Source organism: Cynocephalus volans, chromosome 9 (genome assembly GCF_027409185.1).
Source record: "Cynocephalus volans isolate mCynVol1 chromosome 9, mCynVol1.pri, whole genome shotgun sequence".
Lineage (NCBI taxonomy): Eukaryota > Metazoa > Chordata > Mammalia > Dermoptera > Cynocephalidae > Cynocephalus > Cynocephalus volans.
The window spans coordinates 104,533,567-104,552,703 of NC_084468.1; the positions used below are offsets into that span (position 1 = coordinate 104,533,567).

Here is a 19,137-nt window from a genome sequence, read left to right on the forward strand (position 1 = left end):
CTCTCCACGTTAGGGACAGAGGTTCCCTTACCCTTGAACAGAACTTGAATAGGCACTTTCAATATTCATCTTTTTAAATTCATTTTCATTAATGACATCCCCTATCTCTACTTTCTGACTGATACTCTCCTTCAATAAAATTAGACTCAAATCTTGTAACCTGAAAACTAATCAGACTGTTTAAAGTAAATTCATATTTCTAAGTGTAGCTTCATTAGGGTTTTAATTTAAAACTTTAACCTTTAGAAAGCATTCATATTTCCTTTATTTCCAGGTTCTTAGGAAAATGTTAACAGTTCAGACTACTTTCACTATGTCAATAATGGATGATTGGCATATAAAACTATACTTAACCCTACTGTTAATATATCTTGCAATACCAAGAAACAAATATGTTGATAATAGGAAACATCATTCCATTTTTCTGAGATTGCATTCTTCCACCATTCCTGAGGTAGAGGCTTTTCTATAACCTTCATGTAAGAATCTAAGCTCCTGAGGGCAGGGATTTCTGCTTTATTCACGATTTATCCCAATTGCCTAGAACAGTGTAGTGCTCAATAAATACTTACTGAATGAATAAATGAATACAACCTACAATCTAAACCACATATTAAAAAAAAAATCAAAATCAAATAATCCAATTAAAAAATGGCAAAGGAGATGAATAGACACTTTTCAAAGGAAGACATACAAATGGCCTACAGGTACATGAAAAAATGCTCAGCATCACTAATCATCAGAGAAATGCAAATCAGAACCACACTGAGATATCATCTCACCCCAGTTAGACTGGCCATTATTAAAGACAAGAGAATAACAAATGCTGACAGGGATGCAGGGAAAGGGGAACTCGTCTACACTGTTGGTGGGACTGTAAATTAGCACAGCCATTATGGAAAACAGTATGGAGGTTTCTCAATCTACCATATGATGCAGAAATCCCACTAGTGGGTATATATCCAAAGGAATGGAAATTATCATGTTGAAGAGATACCTGCACTCCCATGTTCACTGCAGCTCTATTTACAATAGCCAAAATATGGAACCAACCTAAGTGTCCACTGGCGAAGGACTGGATAAGGAAAATGTGGTATATATACACCATGGAATACTACTCAGCCATAAAAAGGAATGAAATTCTGCCATTTCTAGCAACATGGATGAGTCTGGAGAGAATTATGTTAAGTAAAATAAGCCAGACAAAGAAACAGAAATACCACATGTTCTCACTCATAAGTGGCTGCTAGGAAGGAAGGAAAGAAGGGAGAGATGGAAGGAAGGAGGGAAAGAGGGAAAAAGTAAGGAATGAAGGAAAGGAAGAAAGAAAAGACCACAATATGTTGAACTTTCAGAAGAAGAGAACGAACCTAAGGATACTAGAGATGGAGGGGAGGGAGCGAGGGAGGGGGTTTGGGAAGTGATGGGTCGGGCAAAGGGCATAAAGAAATATCACGACTTGTAAGAATGAATATGCTACTAATAAATATTTTTTAAAAAATCAAAATCCAGGAAGTGAGACTCTAAAACAATACACATTATCAACTTGGTATCTCTTACTTAATCTACTGACTTCTAACACATCATTCTTAAACAAAAAATTCTGCTGAAATAGAGTTAATTACAATAATATACCATAGTTAATAAGATATTCAACAAATGTGTTGGTATTTATCAACATAAAATTATTTCAAAATTCTTTTATTATTCCAATTTTTATCTTTTTTCAGACATTTTATTCTTCTCATTGAAAGAAGTAGTTGGCAATACATTTTATAAGCAAGTGCAGAATATAGGTTAATTGAAAGGCTTTACCTATGACTTTATTCTTCTTTCCATTTTTTATAGGTGTACAAAGCAAACTTCTAATGCACTGCTGGTTTACATTTCCTGTATTTTCATTCTAAACAAAAAACAAAAATGAAACAGAATAGCTAAAATGGTAGGAGATTGATTTGCCCATTAGTTGCCATATAAACTATATGGAACATTTGAAAGCACTAATATATTCATCTTTTTTATTAGCTACAGATAACACTGGAGTGCAGAAAATGTACAAATTATAATAAAGTTCACATAAATGCAATATAGAACAACCAGTCTTTATTTAAAAATAATATGCTAGATTTCTTTTTTTCACTTTAACTTTCCAAGCAGCTTATAATAACATGAAGCAATATATTTATTCACTATCTACTACGCTAGTGTGGTAGATGTCTCAAATAATTTAACAAGAGGAGCAGAATCTAAAAGCACTGTACCACCAAGGATTCTACACTACAAACCTATCTTTCTTTAGTAATATCATTGTTTCTATTGCCCACATTGCTAAAGTTCTAAAAAGGTCTCCTAGCTGCCTCAAAGGGCAATGCTTTTCTGAAATAAGATGAGAGAAAATGCCAGAATTCAAAGTTTTCAGTGTCTTAGAAACAGATCTTTGTAGCTTTGCAGTCAAGAAAAAGAAATATCCATTTTCCCACAGAGCTACTCACTACAGTAGATTACCAATTATGTAAGTTCAAGCCAGATGGAACTTAGTTTTTTTGATAAAATCAAGAACTACAGCAATACTATCTAAGGAATATCATTGACATTACATAGATAATAGTTAAATTACTTCAAAACTAGTATATAATAGTTCATGCAATACATGTTTAAAAAAATGAAAAAAATTATAGAGAGAAATACGCAAGTATAGCTCTCTACAGATGTTTTGAGCTATTTTATTCTCCTTTAGGGAAAGCACAGATCACCCTGAAGCAGCCAATTCTAGTGTTGCTTCAAATGCACTGTAACTGTAAGTACATATCAGATGGGAAAACAGCCTTGTAGCTTCAAGTCTAAAATTGGGTTACTTACTGTCCAGGGAAATCTTTTGTCCTTACTGACATCTGGGATATTGAGTGGTTCCATAGTATTTTTGACATACTGAGCATACATGTAATTGATTTTGTTTGCATCACGTTCCCTGTGGAAATAATGGTTATGAGCTCCTTCTATGCAGTGAAAAAAACATGGTCAAACAGAGTCAAATAACTGATTAAAGGAGAAACATACCTGTCTTACATTATAAGGCAAAATATATATCTTAATTGGGAGATGCAGCTTTAAACGAGTTTGATGATTTACAACTTTGATAGTTAATATAGTTTAAATGTTTTGAAAAGACAAAACCCCACAATATTCCAACTATCTAAAATAAATTTAAGCAATGTCATAAGTAATCTTATTACCACTGTTAATGGGCATGATTATTTTTATGTTATTTAATGTAAAATTCATACATTCATGGATTTCCCCCCATGTCTTATTTTCTCATCAGACTATAGAATGACTACAGTCTAGCACTTGTTTTACTCTAATTATTTATTTTATTTATCCAAGCCAATAAAACAATCTTTCACACATTCTAAGACCAAGAGAAAAATCAAGCAGGCCTAGAAGAAAGTCTTTTTCCTTTCTTCATCTTTTTCTTTTCTTCTTCCTTAACATCTTTCCCTTTGTTCAGTTTCCTCTCTATACTCTTTATTTCCCTGCTTTGAGATCCTTTATGATATTTTTTTAAATTAAAAATTTATCTTCCTCAAAAAATTTTTTTGAACTTACAAGTATTTTTACCAGTTTGTTTTTAGTCTCTTGCTTAATAGGTTATACATAAGAGATTAAACTGATGCCAGAGGGTACAGTATCAGTGCTGGGGATAAGAAAACAGACTAGAACATGTTTTTTTCATAAGGAAACTCCATATGTTCCTGGCGATGGTGATGAATTCGGCAAAGAGGATAGGATTATGGAAATTGACCCCAACTATAAGTATATGCCTATCTTAATTGTACTATGACAAACTGAAGAAACAGGAAAGCCTAATAGAAGGAGACATTTCAAAATAAAATATAAGCCTCAGAAAAAATGTGCACTTGTTCTGAGTTTTCAACATTCCAGTATTTTTGCCTGACTTCTGTCCTTCACACTCAACTTGCCCTAGCTGCTTCCTTGGACAGTGCTTCCATATGTGTTCTTGAGCACTAGTGATTCCACAAAGATTCTGAAGTCTGTGGCCTCATTTGGTCTTCCCTTTCTTTGTGATACATTTTACTGTAAGTAAAATTTGGCACATCGAGTACTGACTACTTGTTCAGTATTATGTGTAAGTGAAAAAGAATGAAAAGAAAATGACAGAATAGTAACATAGGAGCAAATGATTGAATAATTCTCAAGACTAGACTGATAATCTGTGCAGGTATGCCAATTATCATACACCTAAGCCCTATTACACTACTGGGGTCCTATTTCATACATATTATCTGGGTGACATTCAAGAAAAGGTTTTGAGATAAGTACAGGTTTTAGGTTAATAAAACAATGTTTAAAAGTGCAATTATTTTATAGACAGCAATAGCCTAGGAAAAAGAAAAGAAGAAGCTGTAGTAAAGATAAGAAAAATGCACAGGTGGCCACCATAGAGATATAGAAGTACTAAAATTACTCATAAATCAACAGATAACTAATACCTTATTTAATAGTGAAAAATGAGCATTAGATATATTAAAATTACGTGATACCATGTTTATTTCTTACTCTATAAGAAATGGTTATAAATTCTTAGTTCCTGTACTCAATAAATATAGATTGAGCACCTGCTCCATTGGGATACCCTTAGCTGATACATGCTCTCTGCCCCTTCTTTCCCTGTCCTCCATCCTACTGTTTAAAACATGGATATGATGGCTAGAGCTACATCCTTGATCCTGAAGGGAAGGGCCACACCCAAGGGACACAAGGTTGAAAGGCCAAAGGTGCCTGGGTCCCTGAGGCCTCCTTGGAGCAGAGCTGCAGCACCTACCCTGAGCTACCTATGTCTGTGCTTTTACAGGAGAGAGTAGTAACACTGCATTCTTCTTTAAGCTATTTTTATTTTGCGTTTTCATGGTCCACAGTCAAACCTAATCCTAACCAATATAGTTAGTAATAATGCAAGCACCACACATGTGGAGAAGATGGACAGATAGCACTTAAATGGAATGTATTAGGGTAGAGGTGGCAAAGAAATGCATAAAAGTACAGCTAAGATTTAAAAAGGGAAGACAGACATCAGGAATGAAAAGGTGGGTATAAAGGCAGAGAAAAACAATATAAAGTACATTGCTGAAAAGGAAGAGTTCCATGTATATCTGAGAAATACTAAATACAGATTGTCAGGAATAAAGTGATGATTTCAGGCTGAAAATGTTAGGCTAGGGCAGAGAGTGGAAGATTTTTTTTTTTTTTTAATTTTATTTTGTCGATATACACTGTGGCTGATTATTGCTCCCCATCACCAAAACCTCCCTCCCTTCTCCCTCCCCCCCCCCAACAATGTCCTTTCTGTTTGCTTGTCGTATCAACTTCAAATAATTGTGGTTGTTATATCTTCTTCCCCCCCCCCCCGGTTTTTTTTTTTTTGTGTGTGTGTGAATTTATATATTGATTTTTAGCTCCCACCAATAAGTGAGAACATGTGGTATTTCTCTTTCTGTGCCTGACTTGTTTCACTTAATATAATTCTCTCAAGGTCCATCCATGTTGTTGCAAATGGCAGTATTTCATTCGTTTTTATAGCTGAGTAGTATTCCATTGTGTAGATGTACCAGATGTACCACTTTTCTGTATCCACTCATCTGATGATGGGCATTTGGGCTGATTCCAACTCTTGGCTATTGTAAAGAGTGCTGCGATAAACATTGGGAAACAGGTATACCTTCGACTTGATGATTTCCATTCCTCTGGGTATATTCCCAACAGTGGGATAGCTGGGTCGTATGGTAGATCTATCTGCAATTGTTTGAGGAACCTCCATACCATTTTCCATAGAGGCTGCACCATTTTGCAGTCCCACCAACAATGTATGAGAGTTCCTTTTTCTCCGCAGCCTCGCCAGCATTTATCGTTCACAGTCTTTTGGATTTTAGCCATCCTAACTGGAGTTAGATGGTATCTCAATGTGGTTTTGATTTGCATTTCCCGGATGCTGAGTGATGTTGAGCATTTTTTCATATGTCTGTTGGCCATTTGGATATCTTCCTTAGAGAAATGCCTATTTAGCTCTTTTGCCCATTTTTTAATTGAGTTGCTTGTTTTCTTCTTGTACAGTTGTTTGAGTTCCTTATATATTCTGGATATTAATCCTTTGTCAGATATATATTTTGCAAATATTTTCTCCCACTCTGTTGGTTGTCTTTTAACTCTTTTAATTGTTTCTTTTGCTGTGCAGAAGCTTTTTAGTTTGATATAATCTCATTTGTTTATTTTTCCTTTGGTTGCCCGTGCTTTTGGGGTCGTATTCATGAAGTCTGTGCCCAGTCCTATTTCCTGAAGTGTTTCTCCTATGTTTTCTTTAAGAAGTTTTATTGTTTCAGCGTGTATATTTAAATCCTTAATCCATTTTGAGTTGATTTTAGTATACGGCGAGAGGTATGGATCTAGTTTCATTCTCCTGCATATGGATATCCAGTTATCCCAGCACCATTTGCTGAATAGGCAGTCCCTTCGCCAGTGAATAGGCTTGGTGCCTTTGTCAAAGATCAGCTGACAGTAAGTGTGTGGGTTGATTTCTGGATTCTCTATTCTATTCCCATTGGTCAGTGTGTCTGTTTTTATGCCAGTACCATACTGTTTTGGTTATTATAGCTTTGTAGTATAGCTTAAAGTCAGGTAGTGTTATGCCTCCAGCTTTATTTTTTTTGCTGAGCATTGCTTTGGCTATGCGTGGTCTTTTATTGTTCCATATAAATGTCTGGAGAGTTTTTTCCATTTCTGAGAAAAATGTCTTTGGAATTTTGATGGGGATTGCATTGAATTTGTATATCACTTTGGGTAGTATGGACATTTTCACTATGTTGATTCTTCCAATCCAAGAGCATGGGATATCTTTCCATCTTCTTGTATCCTCTCTAATTTCTCTCAGCAGTGGTTTGTAGTTCTCATTATAGAGATTTTTCACCTCCTTGGTTAACTCAATTCCTAAGTATTTTATTTTTTTGGTGGCTATTGTAAATGGGCAGGTTTTTTGATTTCTCTTTCTGCATGTTCACTATTGGAGAAAAGAAATGCTACTGATTTTTGTGTGTTGATTTTGTATCCTGCTACTGTGCTTAAATCATTTATCAATTCCAACAGATTTTTTGTAGAGGTTTTAGGCTGTTCGATATATAGGATCATGTCATCTGCAAACAGGGACAGTTTGACTTCATCTTTTCCAATCTGGATGCCCTTTATTTCCTTCTCTTCTCTGAATGCTCTGGCTAGTACTTCCAACACTATGTTGAATAGGAGTGGTGAGAGTGGGCATCCTTGTCTAGTGCCTGTTCTTAAAGGAAAAGCTTTCAGCTTTTCCCCATTCAGGATGATATTGGCTGTGGGTCTGGCATATATGGCTTTAATTATGTTGAGATACTTTCCCTCTATACTTAACTTATAGAGGGTCTTTGTCATGAATGAGTGCTGAACTTTATCAAATGCTTTTTCAGCATCTATAGATATGATCATATGGTCCTTGTGTTTGAGTTTATTAATATGGTGTATCACATTTATTGATTTGTGTATGTTGAACCAACCTTGCATCCCTGGGATGAATCCCACTTGATCATGATGAATAATTTTACGTATGTGTTGCTGTATTCTGTTTGCTAGTATTTTAGTGAGGATTTTTGCATCTATATTCATCAAGGATATTGGCCTGTAGTTTTCTTTTTTGGTTATATCTTTACCTGGTATCAGGATGATGTTTGCTTCATAGAATGAGTTTGGGAGATTTGCGTCTGTTTCAGTCTTTTGGAATAGTTTGTAAAGAATTGGTGTCAATTCCTCTTTGAATGTGTGGTGAAATTCTGCTGTGAATCCATCTGGTCCTAGGCTTTTCTTTGTTGGGAGCCTTCTGATAACAGCTTCAATCTCCTTTATTGTTATTGTTCTGTTCAAATTTTCTACGTCTTCACGGTTCAGTTTTGGGAGCTTGTGTGTGTCCAGAAATTCATCCATTTCCTCCAGATTTTCAAATTTGTTGGCGTATAGTTGTTTATAGTAGTCTCGAATGATTCCTTGTATTTCAGATGAATCATTTGTAATATCACCTTTTTCATTTCTAATTTTTGTTATTTGAGTCTTCTCTCTTCTTTTTTTTGTTAGCCATGCTAATGGTTTGTCAATTTTATTTATCTTTTCAAAAAACCAACTTTTTGATTCGTTGATCTTTTGAATTGTCTTTTGGTTTTCAATTTCATTCAGTTCTGCTCTGATCTTAATGATTTCTTTCCGTCTGCTAACTTTAGGTTTGCATTGTTCTTGTTTTTCTAGTTCTTTAAGGTGAAGTGTTAGGTTGTTCACTTGCGATCTTTCTATTCTTCTGAAGTGAGCGTTTAATGCAATAAATTTTCCCCTCAATACTGCTTTTGCAGTATCCCACAGGTTTTGGTATGATGTATCATTGTTTTCATTAGTTTCAATAAATTTTTTGATTTCCTGCTTGATTTCTTCTTGGCCCCATATGTCATTAAGTAGAATGCTGTTTAATTTCCATGTGTTTGTATAGTTTCCAGAGTTTCGTTTGTTATTAATTTCTAGTTTTAATCCATTGTGGTCTGAGAAGATACATGGGATAATTCCAATTTTTTTGAATTTATTGAGACTTGATTTGTGACCTAATATGTGATCTATCCTGGAGAATGATCCATGTGCTGATGAGAAGAATGAATATTCTGAGGTTGTTGGGTGGAATGTTCTGTAGATATCTGCCAATTCCAATTGGTCTAGAGTCTTGTTTAGATCTTGTGTTTCTCTACTGATTCTTTGCCTAGATGATCTGTCTAATATTGACAGTGGGGTGTTCAGGTCCCCTGCTATTATGGTATTAGTGTCTATTTCCTTCTTTAGGTCTAATAGAGTTTGTTTTATAAATCTGGCTGCTCCAACATTGGGTGCATACATATTTATGATTGTTATGTCTTCTTGATTGATCAGTCCTTTTATCATTATGTAGTGTCCCTCATTGTCTCTTTTTATGGTTTTTAGTTTAAAGTCTATTTTGTCAGATATAAGAATAGCTACTCCAGCTCGTTTTTCTTTTCTGTTTGCATGGTAAATCTTTTTCCATCCTTTCACTCTTAGTCTGTGTGAATCTTTATGGGTGAGGTGGGTCTCTTTTAGGCAGCATATAGTTGGGTCCTGCTTTATGATCCAGTCAGCCAGTCTGTGTCTTTTAATTGGGGAATTTAAGCCTTTTACATTAAGAGTTGTTATTGAAAGGTGTTGATTTATTCCTAGCATTTTATTGGTTGTTTGGTTGTCTTAGGTGTCTTTTGTTCCTTGCTTTCTGATTTACTGTTTGGTTTCTTTGTTTGTTGGTTCCTTAGGTTGTAGATAGTGTTTTTGTTAGCTTGTTTTCTCTTCATGAATGCCATTTTTATTATACTAGCGGGTTTAGATTTTTCTTGGGTTTTTATGGCAGTGGTAGTTATTTTTCAGGAATCAAACCCAGTACTCCCTTGAGGATTTCTTGTAAGTGTGGTCGTGTGGTAGTGAACTCCTGCAGTTTTTGTTTGTCTGAGAAATATACTATTTGCCCCTCATTTCGGAAGGATAGCCTTGCAGGGTAGAGTATTCTTGGCTGGCAATCTTTGTCTTTTAGTATTTTGAAAATATCATCCCATTCCTTTCTAGCTTTTAGGGTTTGTGATGAAAAGTCTGATGTTAACCTGATTGGGGCTCCCTTATAGGTGATTTGACGCTTCTCTCTTGCAGCTTTTAAGATTCTCTCTTTGTCTCTGAGTTTTGCCAATTTGACTATGACATGTGTTGGAGAAGGTCTTTTTGGGTTGAATACATTTGGAGATCGTTGAGCTTCCTGGATCTGAAGATCTGTGATTTTTCCTATACCTGGGAAGTTTTCTGCCACTATTTTGTTGAATATGTTTTCAATGGAATCTCCATTTTCCTCCCCTTCTGGAATACCCATAACTCGGATATTTGATCGCTTATGGTTGTCTGATATCTCTCTCAGATTTTCTTCAATGTCCTTGATTCTTTTTTCTTTCTTTTTGTCTGCTTGTGTTATTTCAAACAGCCCATCTTCAAGTTCAGAGGTTCTCTCTTCAACTTCGACAAGCCTGCTGGTTAAACTGTCCGTTGTGTTTTTTATTTCGTTGAATAACTTCTTCAGTTCAGCAAGTTCTGCTACATTTTTTTTCAGGACATTGATTTCCTTGTACATTTCCTCTTTCAGATCCTGTATACTTTTCCTCATTTCATCATGATGTCTAGCTGAGTTTTCTTGTATCTCATTCAGTTTCCTTAGAATTATCACTCGAAATTCCTTGTCAGTCATTTCAAGGGCTTCTTGTTCTATAGGATCTAGAGTTTGAGATTTATTAACTTTTGGTGGTGTACTTTCTTGATTTTTTGTATTTCTGGTATCTTTTTTTTGGTGTTTATTCATTGTAGCCGGGGGTTTCACAGTCCACCGGTTTGAGACTAATGACTAACTAGGATGTTGCTGTGGTTGCCAATTTCGTATGGCTCCCTCCGTGACTGCTTGGTTGGCCTCTAGTGCCTTGTGTGTGTGGTTGCCTCGGGTCTTGGGCTTCTCCGGGGAGCCACCTTTCTGGTCAGCTTGGACTCTGCTGGGCTGTTGGATCACGTACCACAGGGTGTGTGATCTCTGTTGAGCTTTCACTTCCTGTGCAGGATTTCTCCCTGTTCCGTGTGCTCTGGCCCAGGCTGTTAGATCGTGCAGTGGCGACCCCACCGGGTGTGTGGTTTCTGTCGAGTCTCTGCCTCCCTGGCCGCACGTCTCCCCACTCTGTGCGCACTGTGCTAGGCTGGGGCGTGTCTTCTGCACCCCTCGTCTATCAGCTGGGCCTTCAAGACCCTGCTCGGCACCGCCTCGCCCAGGAAGTCTACCAGGTTTCCGCTAGGCACAGACGACCGGTCTCTCTGGGTGCCTTTGTAGCACTATGTAGATCTTTCTCGGGTCTTGTTCACCTTTGTATCCCCCCAGTATAAACCGAGTCTAGCGCCCACCTGCAGCCTGGTGTCCGGCAGGTTCAAGCGGACCTGGGAACTCTCCTACCACACTATTCCCAACCAGAAAGTCGTTAGGCTTTTTTCCAAACTGGTGGCGGCAGAGATGGTATCTGCCTCCCAGTAACAGGGAGTTTACCTTGGGCCGGAGTCCAGGGTGTGGTGGAGTGACAGTCGGCCCGCCTGTACTTCCTTGCCCTCCCGACACTGGCCGGGGACGCACCCTGCCACCAGTCCCGCCAGAGAACCACGGAGGGAGTGGGAGCGGAGGCCGGTCTGCAGGCTCCGGAAAGCCCCACGCCAGGCCAAGCAAGTGGGAGGGCTCAGTGATGGCCGAGTAGGGCGGAGCTGCCCGCACCTGGAAAAATGGAGGCAGCACCAGGGCGGTGAGTGGCCTGGTGGTGCAGGCGGGAGCCGCGTGGGCATCCACCCCCCGAACAGAGCTGTGCCAGGGGTCACTCACAGTGCTGTGCCAGGTTGGGCGCTCGCTCTGTCTCTGGTTTGCCGCCTTTCCCAGTTCTCGGCCGCTGCCGCCTCGCCTCGGGCTGTTCAGTCGCGGCGCGGCTTGGGCGCTCCCAGGAATCTTCTTTAATGCCGGCCTGAAACCTCGAATCCTGAATAGGGCAGCTGGCCGCCTTCAGCGCGGCCCCGGCCTCCGGGGTCCTGTCTGCATCCACAGCAGCCCTGGCGCCGTGTTCCCTGTTTCGAGACTCGCTTTTGCAGCTAAGAAACAGTTCTTTTCCTGCTCCACACTTCAAAGCTGTTGCCTGTAAATGAGGCAGCCTTTCCTGCCGGGGGTAAAGTTGCGGTCACCCCCCACGACTGGCCAGCAGCAGCAGTCCTCCCTTAAGAGATGGCTAGAGGAAGGTCCACAAGTTTCCCGGCTGCCTGAGGCCCAGTGGCCACCTTTTCCACCTCAGCTACTCCGCGCCAGCCGCTGCAGCCGCCGCCATCTTGAAACTTCTCAAGAGTGGAAGATTTTGAAACGCAATACAAGGAATATGGATCTCATTCTTTAAATAACAGGAATATTATGATGGCCCTAGAAATGTGCCTCTCAGAGCTCCAACTGTGGGAAGAGTAACTGACCAGTGTCTCAAATTGCTGTGTTCTGGAACCCAGCTCCTTGTCTGCACTGAGTCCACACCTACCAGAGCTGCTCCTAAACAGACTGAATATTATTAGTTATTCCTAATAATTTTCTGCACATTTAATATAGTCTCAATATCTGCTTCTTGGAAGACCAGGGCTAACTCAGACATCTAAGGCTTTTTGCACAGTGGATATCAATGGAGTTGTACATAAGTGCATTGTTGGGAAGACAGAGCTAGGGACATGGTGCTTGAAAAGAGAAATTTCTGTGCTTTAAAATTAAATGGGAATCACTGCAGGCTAATGTAAACCAAAAACTGAACAACATATTGAAGAGACACAGAAATAACAGCTAAAACTTACTGAGTACTTACTATGTGGCAGAAATTTTCTAAAGCATCTTATATGCACTATCTCACTAAGTACTTACTTACTACAATCCCACTATCATTACATATGAAGAAACTGAGGTTTTGAGAGGTTAAATAACTTACACAAAGTCCTACAGCTAGTATAGTGGTGGAACTTAAATAAAATCAGTCTACATTCTTCTACTCTATATTCATAGTTTTTTAAAGTAGCAGTCCTTATTTAATTATAATCATGGTTTCTAATATAATAATCAATAGCAAGTAGTAACTAATATATATATTCCAAGAAAGTGAGCTTAAAGGATTAATTCTATGTATTTGTCATTTTTTGACTAAAAAATGTGCATTTATAAATGAACATAAAGTTAACTAGTGTGTAATTATAGCACTAAAATATCTATTTCTCAAAATAAATAACTAACACAAACTGTACAACATCATACTCATTTTTTTTCCTTCTAATTGGATGGCACTCTGAATTGAAGCACGGAAACTCTGAAAACCTCCCACCATCTGGAAATGAGCCTCCTTTAGAAAATCCCTGGGCAATCCAACTCCCAAAAGCCTACTATGCTTTATTCCACTAATAATAGGATTCTAATAATTACGTATGATTTGCCCGAAATTTTTTCGTTTTACACTTAACATTTCAAAACTGTCTTCAATATATCATTTAAATTTATAATAAAGAATCAATGGATAGGTAGGAAAAACCCCACACTTTTCAGTTGATAAATAATTGCCTAAAAAGAATGATTTGCTTACTGCTAACACCATCAAATTTTCTAGTGTTTCATCTCATTGAAGAGTGTTTGAATTGGCAAAGTGATAATTGATGAGAATTAGAGAGTCCTGCATTCTACCAATAAGCAGTTTTAGAAATGTAATAAAGAATCTGCTGGTGAAAAATAAGTATCAATATCAGTTTAGCCCCCTTTCAAAATGTTGAAGTTACTAAACACCATTTTATTTTTATTCTTTTTGTTTTGTTTCTCGTTTTTTGGGGGGGCGGGGGGTGGGTGCTAGCTAGAAGAGGGATCAGACCCTGGACCTTGGTGCTATCAGCATCAGCACCACACTCTAGCCAACTGAGCTAACCTTCTAGCCCCCTAAACACCATTTTAACTCAGGTTTTGCAAAATTAGGCCTGCTATTTAATTTTTATTAAAATAAAAACATATTTACATGGTTAAGATATCTTTGATTGCATCACTATAATAAAGGTTAATTTAAAAATGTTTAGTTGACACAAGCCATTAGTGTTAAGTGATTTTCATTACTGTAAAATCAGTTAACGAATCAGTTAAAATGATTCATGTAAATTAGTCTCTTTTAAGGAAATCACATTGACCTATTTATACTTCACAAAAAATATCTTTTTACTATGACTGTTGTAGAATCATTAAATAAATAAGTGGAAAGATATTTTCCATTTTGCCTACAGAGAGGGAATGGTAGTATTCATCAGAAACAAAATTAAATATATAGCAGGACTTTGCTTTTTTCTAAAAAAATGCATATTCACCAGTAGAGGTCACTATTACACCAACTCACGGGTTTGTTCGGCTATCACTAGAAGAAATTAGAAGACCACTTGAATTGATGATAAAAATCAAAAAGCCAAAACATAAAATATGATTAGAGACATATGATGCTGCACAAATATTTAAAGGTAATGTATATAATTCATCATTTTATACTTTTAATATGCGTTATCTTGCCAGTTTTCTTATTGTCCTATGGAGATAAAGGTAAATATATAAATATAGATGTACATATTTATACTATTTATATATTTAGTATTTATATATATAGTAACTTTTTCGTTATGCAGATTTGGCTTCAAATATTTACATGTGTCTTATCTAGAAACGTTCTAAAATACTTTTTTCCAAAAAGAAAAAAAGAAGTCACAGCATAATAAAATCAAAATAATACGTACTAATGCTCCTCCTAAGGATAAGAACCAAGGATTCTAAACCAAGCTAGGCAGTACAACCGGCTACCAGCAGTTGAGAGGAATAAACACACACCAGGCTGTGTGTATATTATAATGCATTCAAAAAGGATTCAACACTAACAAAAACAATGTCAAATATGCCAGAAAATACAAGTGCACAGTGGCTTAGGAAAGAATAGGCATGGAGATGGGATATACCTTTCAGCTCATGACCAGCAGGGCTTAGAGGGAAATAAAGGTCAGTTATTCAGTTTCACCATGTGAACCAAAAATTCCAGGACAGCAGAAAAATCTCTGGGTAGAGATACCGTGGTTTATCTGCCTTGACTACTCATCCCACACCCACATCAGAAGTCAAGGCTTAAGTCAAGTGTATCTTCTGAATCAAATGAATTCCCCATCTGCTTACAAGATACATTCCTGCCCCCTTGCTAATTCCTGAAATTCTTTTAATAGTAGGAGAAAAAGCCTTTCATTGTATTATATTGTTAAATTAATAGTCTAGTAATAATGAGTTTTGATTTTATTGTAAACACTTAACAAACTAACAACTTTAAGTCACTGTGGCCAACCGACCATTCTCCAACTTGATGGGGGAAACACTTAGAGGACAGGGAACATGAGAAAAGATAAGAGGGGAAGAAGAAAGGAAAGGGTACGTAGAAAGGACTGCAGCAAGACAGACACAGCTTCTGTAGACCTCACAGTGATCTTTGGGCCTGTCTTGTTTAAGAGGGTCAGAACAAAAACAGGCTGTGCATTGAAGTATTTTGTTCTTGCAGCTGCAAACTCTGCTTTATATGATCTACAGAGATAGTTTTTGTTTTACTTTGTTTCCCACTTTTTATTATAAACACATTCTTCCAATTTTTTTTGATGAAGTTTTGAAATAGTATAGGGAAAACGTGAAAGTTAAAAGTAAAATGAATATCTTACTTCTAGATTCAACAATTTTTATATTTTGCCATATTTATATATGCATGTGTAGATATACTTGAATTTACTTATTTAAATATACTGAATTTAAATATATTTACTTATTTGTTTTTGGCTGAACCATGTTAAAGTAAGTTGCAGACACAGCAACATTTTGTCCCTAAATACTTCAGCATGAATCTCCTAAAAAATAAGAACATTTTTTTTACTAATGACAATATCTTTCTAATTCCAAAGAAAAGTAACAATTCTCTATCACCATCTAGTATAGAGTCCATATTCAAATTTCCAATTATCCTCCAAAATGTCTTTGATAGCTGTTTTGTTTAGTTTTTAACCAGGATCAAATCAAGTTTCAAATATTGTGGGCTGACCCCGTGGCGCACTCGGGAGAGTGTGGCGCTGGGAGCGCTGGGAGTGCAGCAGCGCTCCCGCCGCGGGTTCAGATCCTATATAGGGATGGCCGGTGCGCTCACTGGCTGAGCGCGGTGCGGCCGGTCACAAAAAAGACAAAGAAAAAAAAAAAGTTTCAAATATTGCATTTGGCTGTTATGTCTCAAGAACAGTACTCTCTATCCATTTGATTCAATAACATTAACTTTTTGAAGAGACTAAGCCATTTATGTTACAGAATATTCTATAGTCTAGATTTGCACAGACATTATTTTTAAAGCATCACCACCAAGGAGCTTAGTTACTGAGGACTTTACTAATTGTGACTCCATTAATTACATGAAATAATTCTGATAGGTCGACTGCACTGAAAAAAATCTAAAACTTTAATATCAAATAGTAAAGTTAATATTCTATTTCCATATGAGGTTTTTAGATATAATAATTAGGGGTAAAATAATTTGAAACAAATAAACAATGAACAGTGTGATAAATAGTATTATGCCCAGAATTACTGACACTTTATCCTAGCAGATTTATACTCTTATATATATATTTATGTTCCTTTGCTAAGAGTGAAAAAAGGAATATGAGAAAGAACATTTAGCAGTTTATTCTAAATTCATTTCAAAATTCTTCACAAAGCACACACAAAATTGGGATAATAACATCTATAACCTCCATAATATAAATACTTTATATTGTTTCGGAGTAACAATTAACAACAAAATAATGAATATAAATGTAAAAACAAGGAAAACGTGAAAAAGAACTGAACTACAGTAGATACTGATCTGACACTAGCCATAGGGTAGACGTATGGGTATGATCAGGACCATAGGCTTCCTTCTGTTGCTAGTTAAATCCCTATGGCTGATTCCAAATCAGAATAGACTTGCAGAAAAGCTTGTTCGGAAGCCTAGCAATTTCTAGTAAAGGTCCAACATGCAATGAAAAAATATACAGTAACTGAAATATAGTACCTGTGGGTCTTAAATGAACTGCTCACAAAAATACTGTACTGAGACCTACACTAATTGCAACACCATTCACCATATAAAATAATTCTCAGAAAGGTCAACTGTAATGAAAACATGCTGGAACTTTAACATCAAATAGTAAAATATTTTCACAAATAAAATTATTTGTAGGGGGAGAAAATAGCCTGTAGCTTATATGTCTTAAATCAAACTGGTCATGAAATAACTATTTAGCCAATAATATATACTTGTGATAAAGACAAATAAAGAATAAGGTATTTTACCTTGTTAAATTATCAGATGATTTTTCTAATTCCTCACATTCCATGTGAAACACACTAGCAAAAGAATCCTGAAAACAGAGTGACAGCACAGACTGAGAAATAAATTTGATAAGGTAATGAAAACTACCTACATACAGACATACATGCTATGGAACTGACTGAAGATTACAATACTTTTATTTTTACTTACTCTTAGACAAAACAAACTTAAGTACTCATTTCATGACATCCTCAAAGCTGCTTCCCATCATTAAAAGCTTTGTTCTATATCATCTCTGATCTTTACTTGCAAGAATGCTTATTTGAGTACTATTTGTTTTTATTTTGGTTTTTAAGCACACATTGATTGCTGTTGTTAAAGCCCAGCTAAGTAATGCCTTCTTAAAAAGATGTATCACTCAGTAATATTTTATGAGATCATTAAAATAATTGTAAAGATTTTAGCAACATTACATTACATTAAAAAGCAGAATACATGCTGCAACCATGTTATATTTGCAACTGAATAAAGAATTGCAAGGAAACACACAAATAAAACAATGATAGTTTAATTTGGAAAGGGAAGAACTCAGTATATTTTTTCCTTCCTTACATTTTGATTTTTGCTCATGTTGTTTAAATATTTTTAATCAACAAATAATTGTAATATAAATGAATATCAAGTCACGTAATTCCTTTTCTAAATCCAACAACTTGTCAAAAAGTGAGCAAAATATATTAATGGGCATATTTTTAAGCTATGCTTCAGAGCAGCACTGATCCAAATCAGTTTGCTACCATAATAGGTGTTAACTGGTAGAAGGATGCATTGAAAGTTAATTAAAGTGACATTTAAGATGTCTAAAAAAGAGTGCCTCATGTATAACTTTTAATAATTAAATGCTAAAGAGCAGGTCACAGAGCAAAAATGATAAATTGACATATGGCATTGACAAATTCTGACCTGAACTTTAAAAGGATAGCTATTATCTTGTAATTACCTCCATATTAAGAATTTTATAACTGATTGAAAACATGAAACAGTATCTATGAAAATACTGATTATTTTTTAGCACACTGAACTCATTTGATATCCTAAAATTTTGTATTAATCAACACATCCATCTGACATATACACACACAATGATTTAGATGATGTTGGGTCATACAGTACAGTTTTAATACCTAAGCCAATTAAAAAATTTTTAATGTAAATAAGTATTGAATATCTTTTACTATTCTATTTCCCCCAAAAGCATCAATTCAGGTATCATGTATAGATTATAACTGACCTATACAAGTGGTGGTCCCTACTTTGTTTCCTATTAACCCACTGATGAATAGGCTATTCTTAGGGACTAAAGAAAACAGAAAACAAACTACTATGTAAAAAAAAAAAATTCCAGAAGCAATGGTTCATAGGCTGAGGAAGGAAAGAAATTGCATAAAGGAAAACTGCCTTAGGCCAGGGGTCCTTATTCTAATAGCAAACTCAAGAAAACTGCCTATAAAATAACCAGCATTCTATGACAACTCTCCATCTTTCCAGACTCACTCAGAAGTCAGTGGATTGAAATCTACCAATTAAAACAGTTTAATGTTTTTCCATTTTTGGTAAAGGATATGGAACTTATAGGCCCCTTTAGCAATATTGACTCTAATGGGCTAAGCCTTCTGGTTTCTAAACAATTTCTGGTTAAAAAAAAAAAAAAAAAAAAAAAAAAAAAAATATATATATATATATATCCAATCCATTCACAATGGGGGTCTTGCCTGTTCATAGCAACCATTATTCCTGACTATGAAAAGTCAGCACACTGTAATGACAATGTATTTCCCTGTCGAGACTGTATAGCTATTGACAGAAGCAGCACACAGTCATTCCCATGGTAACCATTTAGCAAGGGGTGGGGGTTAAGAAGCAGGGGATGATCAGAGGTGAAAGGGAGTGTTGAAAGAACCCTCTACCTCCGCCTTCATCTCTCTTCAACAAGAACATCTCATACTCTGATTGGCTTTGTATAAATATCCATATTCAGTTGGGTTTGAGAGAGTTCTGGGGCCAAGACGAAGTCTAAAAGCAGTGCTTT

General features: G+C 36.4%; 1 protein-coding gene across 1 annotated transcript in view; it reads right to left on the reverse strand.

The window, feature by feature from the left end:
• Positions 1-19,137, reverse strand: part of PDE5A (phosphodiesterase 5A) — a 127,373-nt gene that overhangs the window by 62,661 nt on the left and 45,575 nt on the right. The window contains exons 6-8 of the mRNA XM_063108167.1: positions 17,069-17,136; positions 2,860-2,968; positions 1,816-1,903 (exon numbers count right to left, since the gene is read on the reverse strand). Of these exons, the coding sequence (XP_062964237.1) occupies positions 1,816-1,903; positions 2,860-2,968; positions 17,069-17,136 (265 nt within the window). The remainder of the gene's footprint in view (positions 1-1,815; positions 1,904-2,859; positions 2,969-17,068; positions 17,137-19,137) is intronic.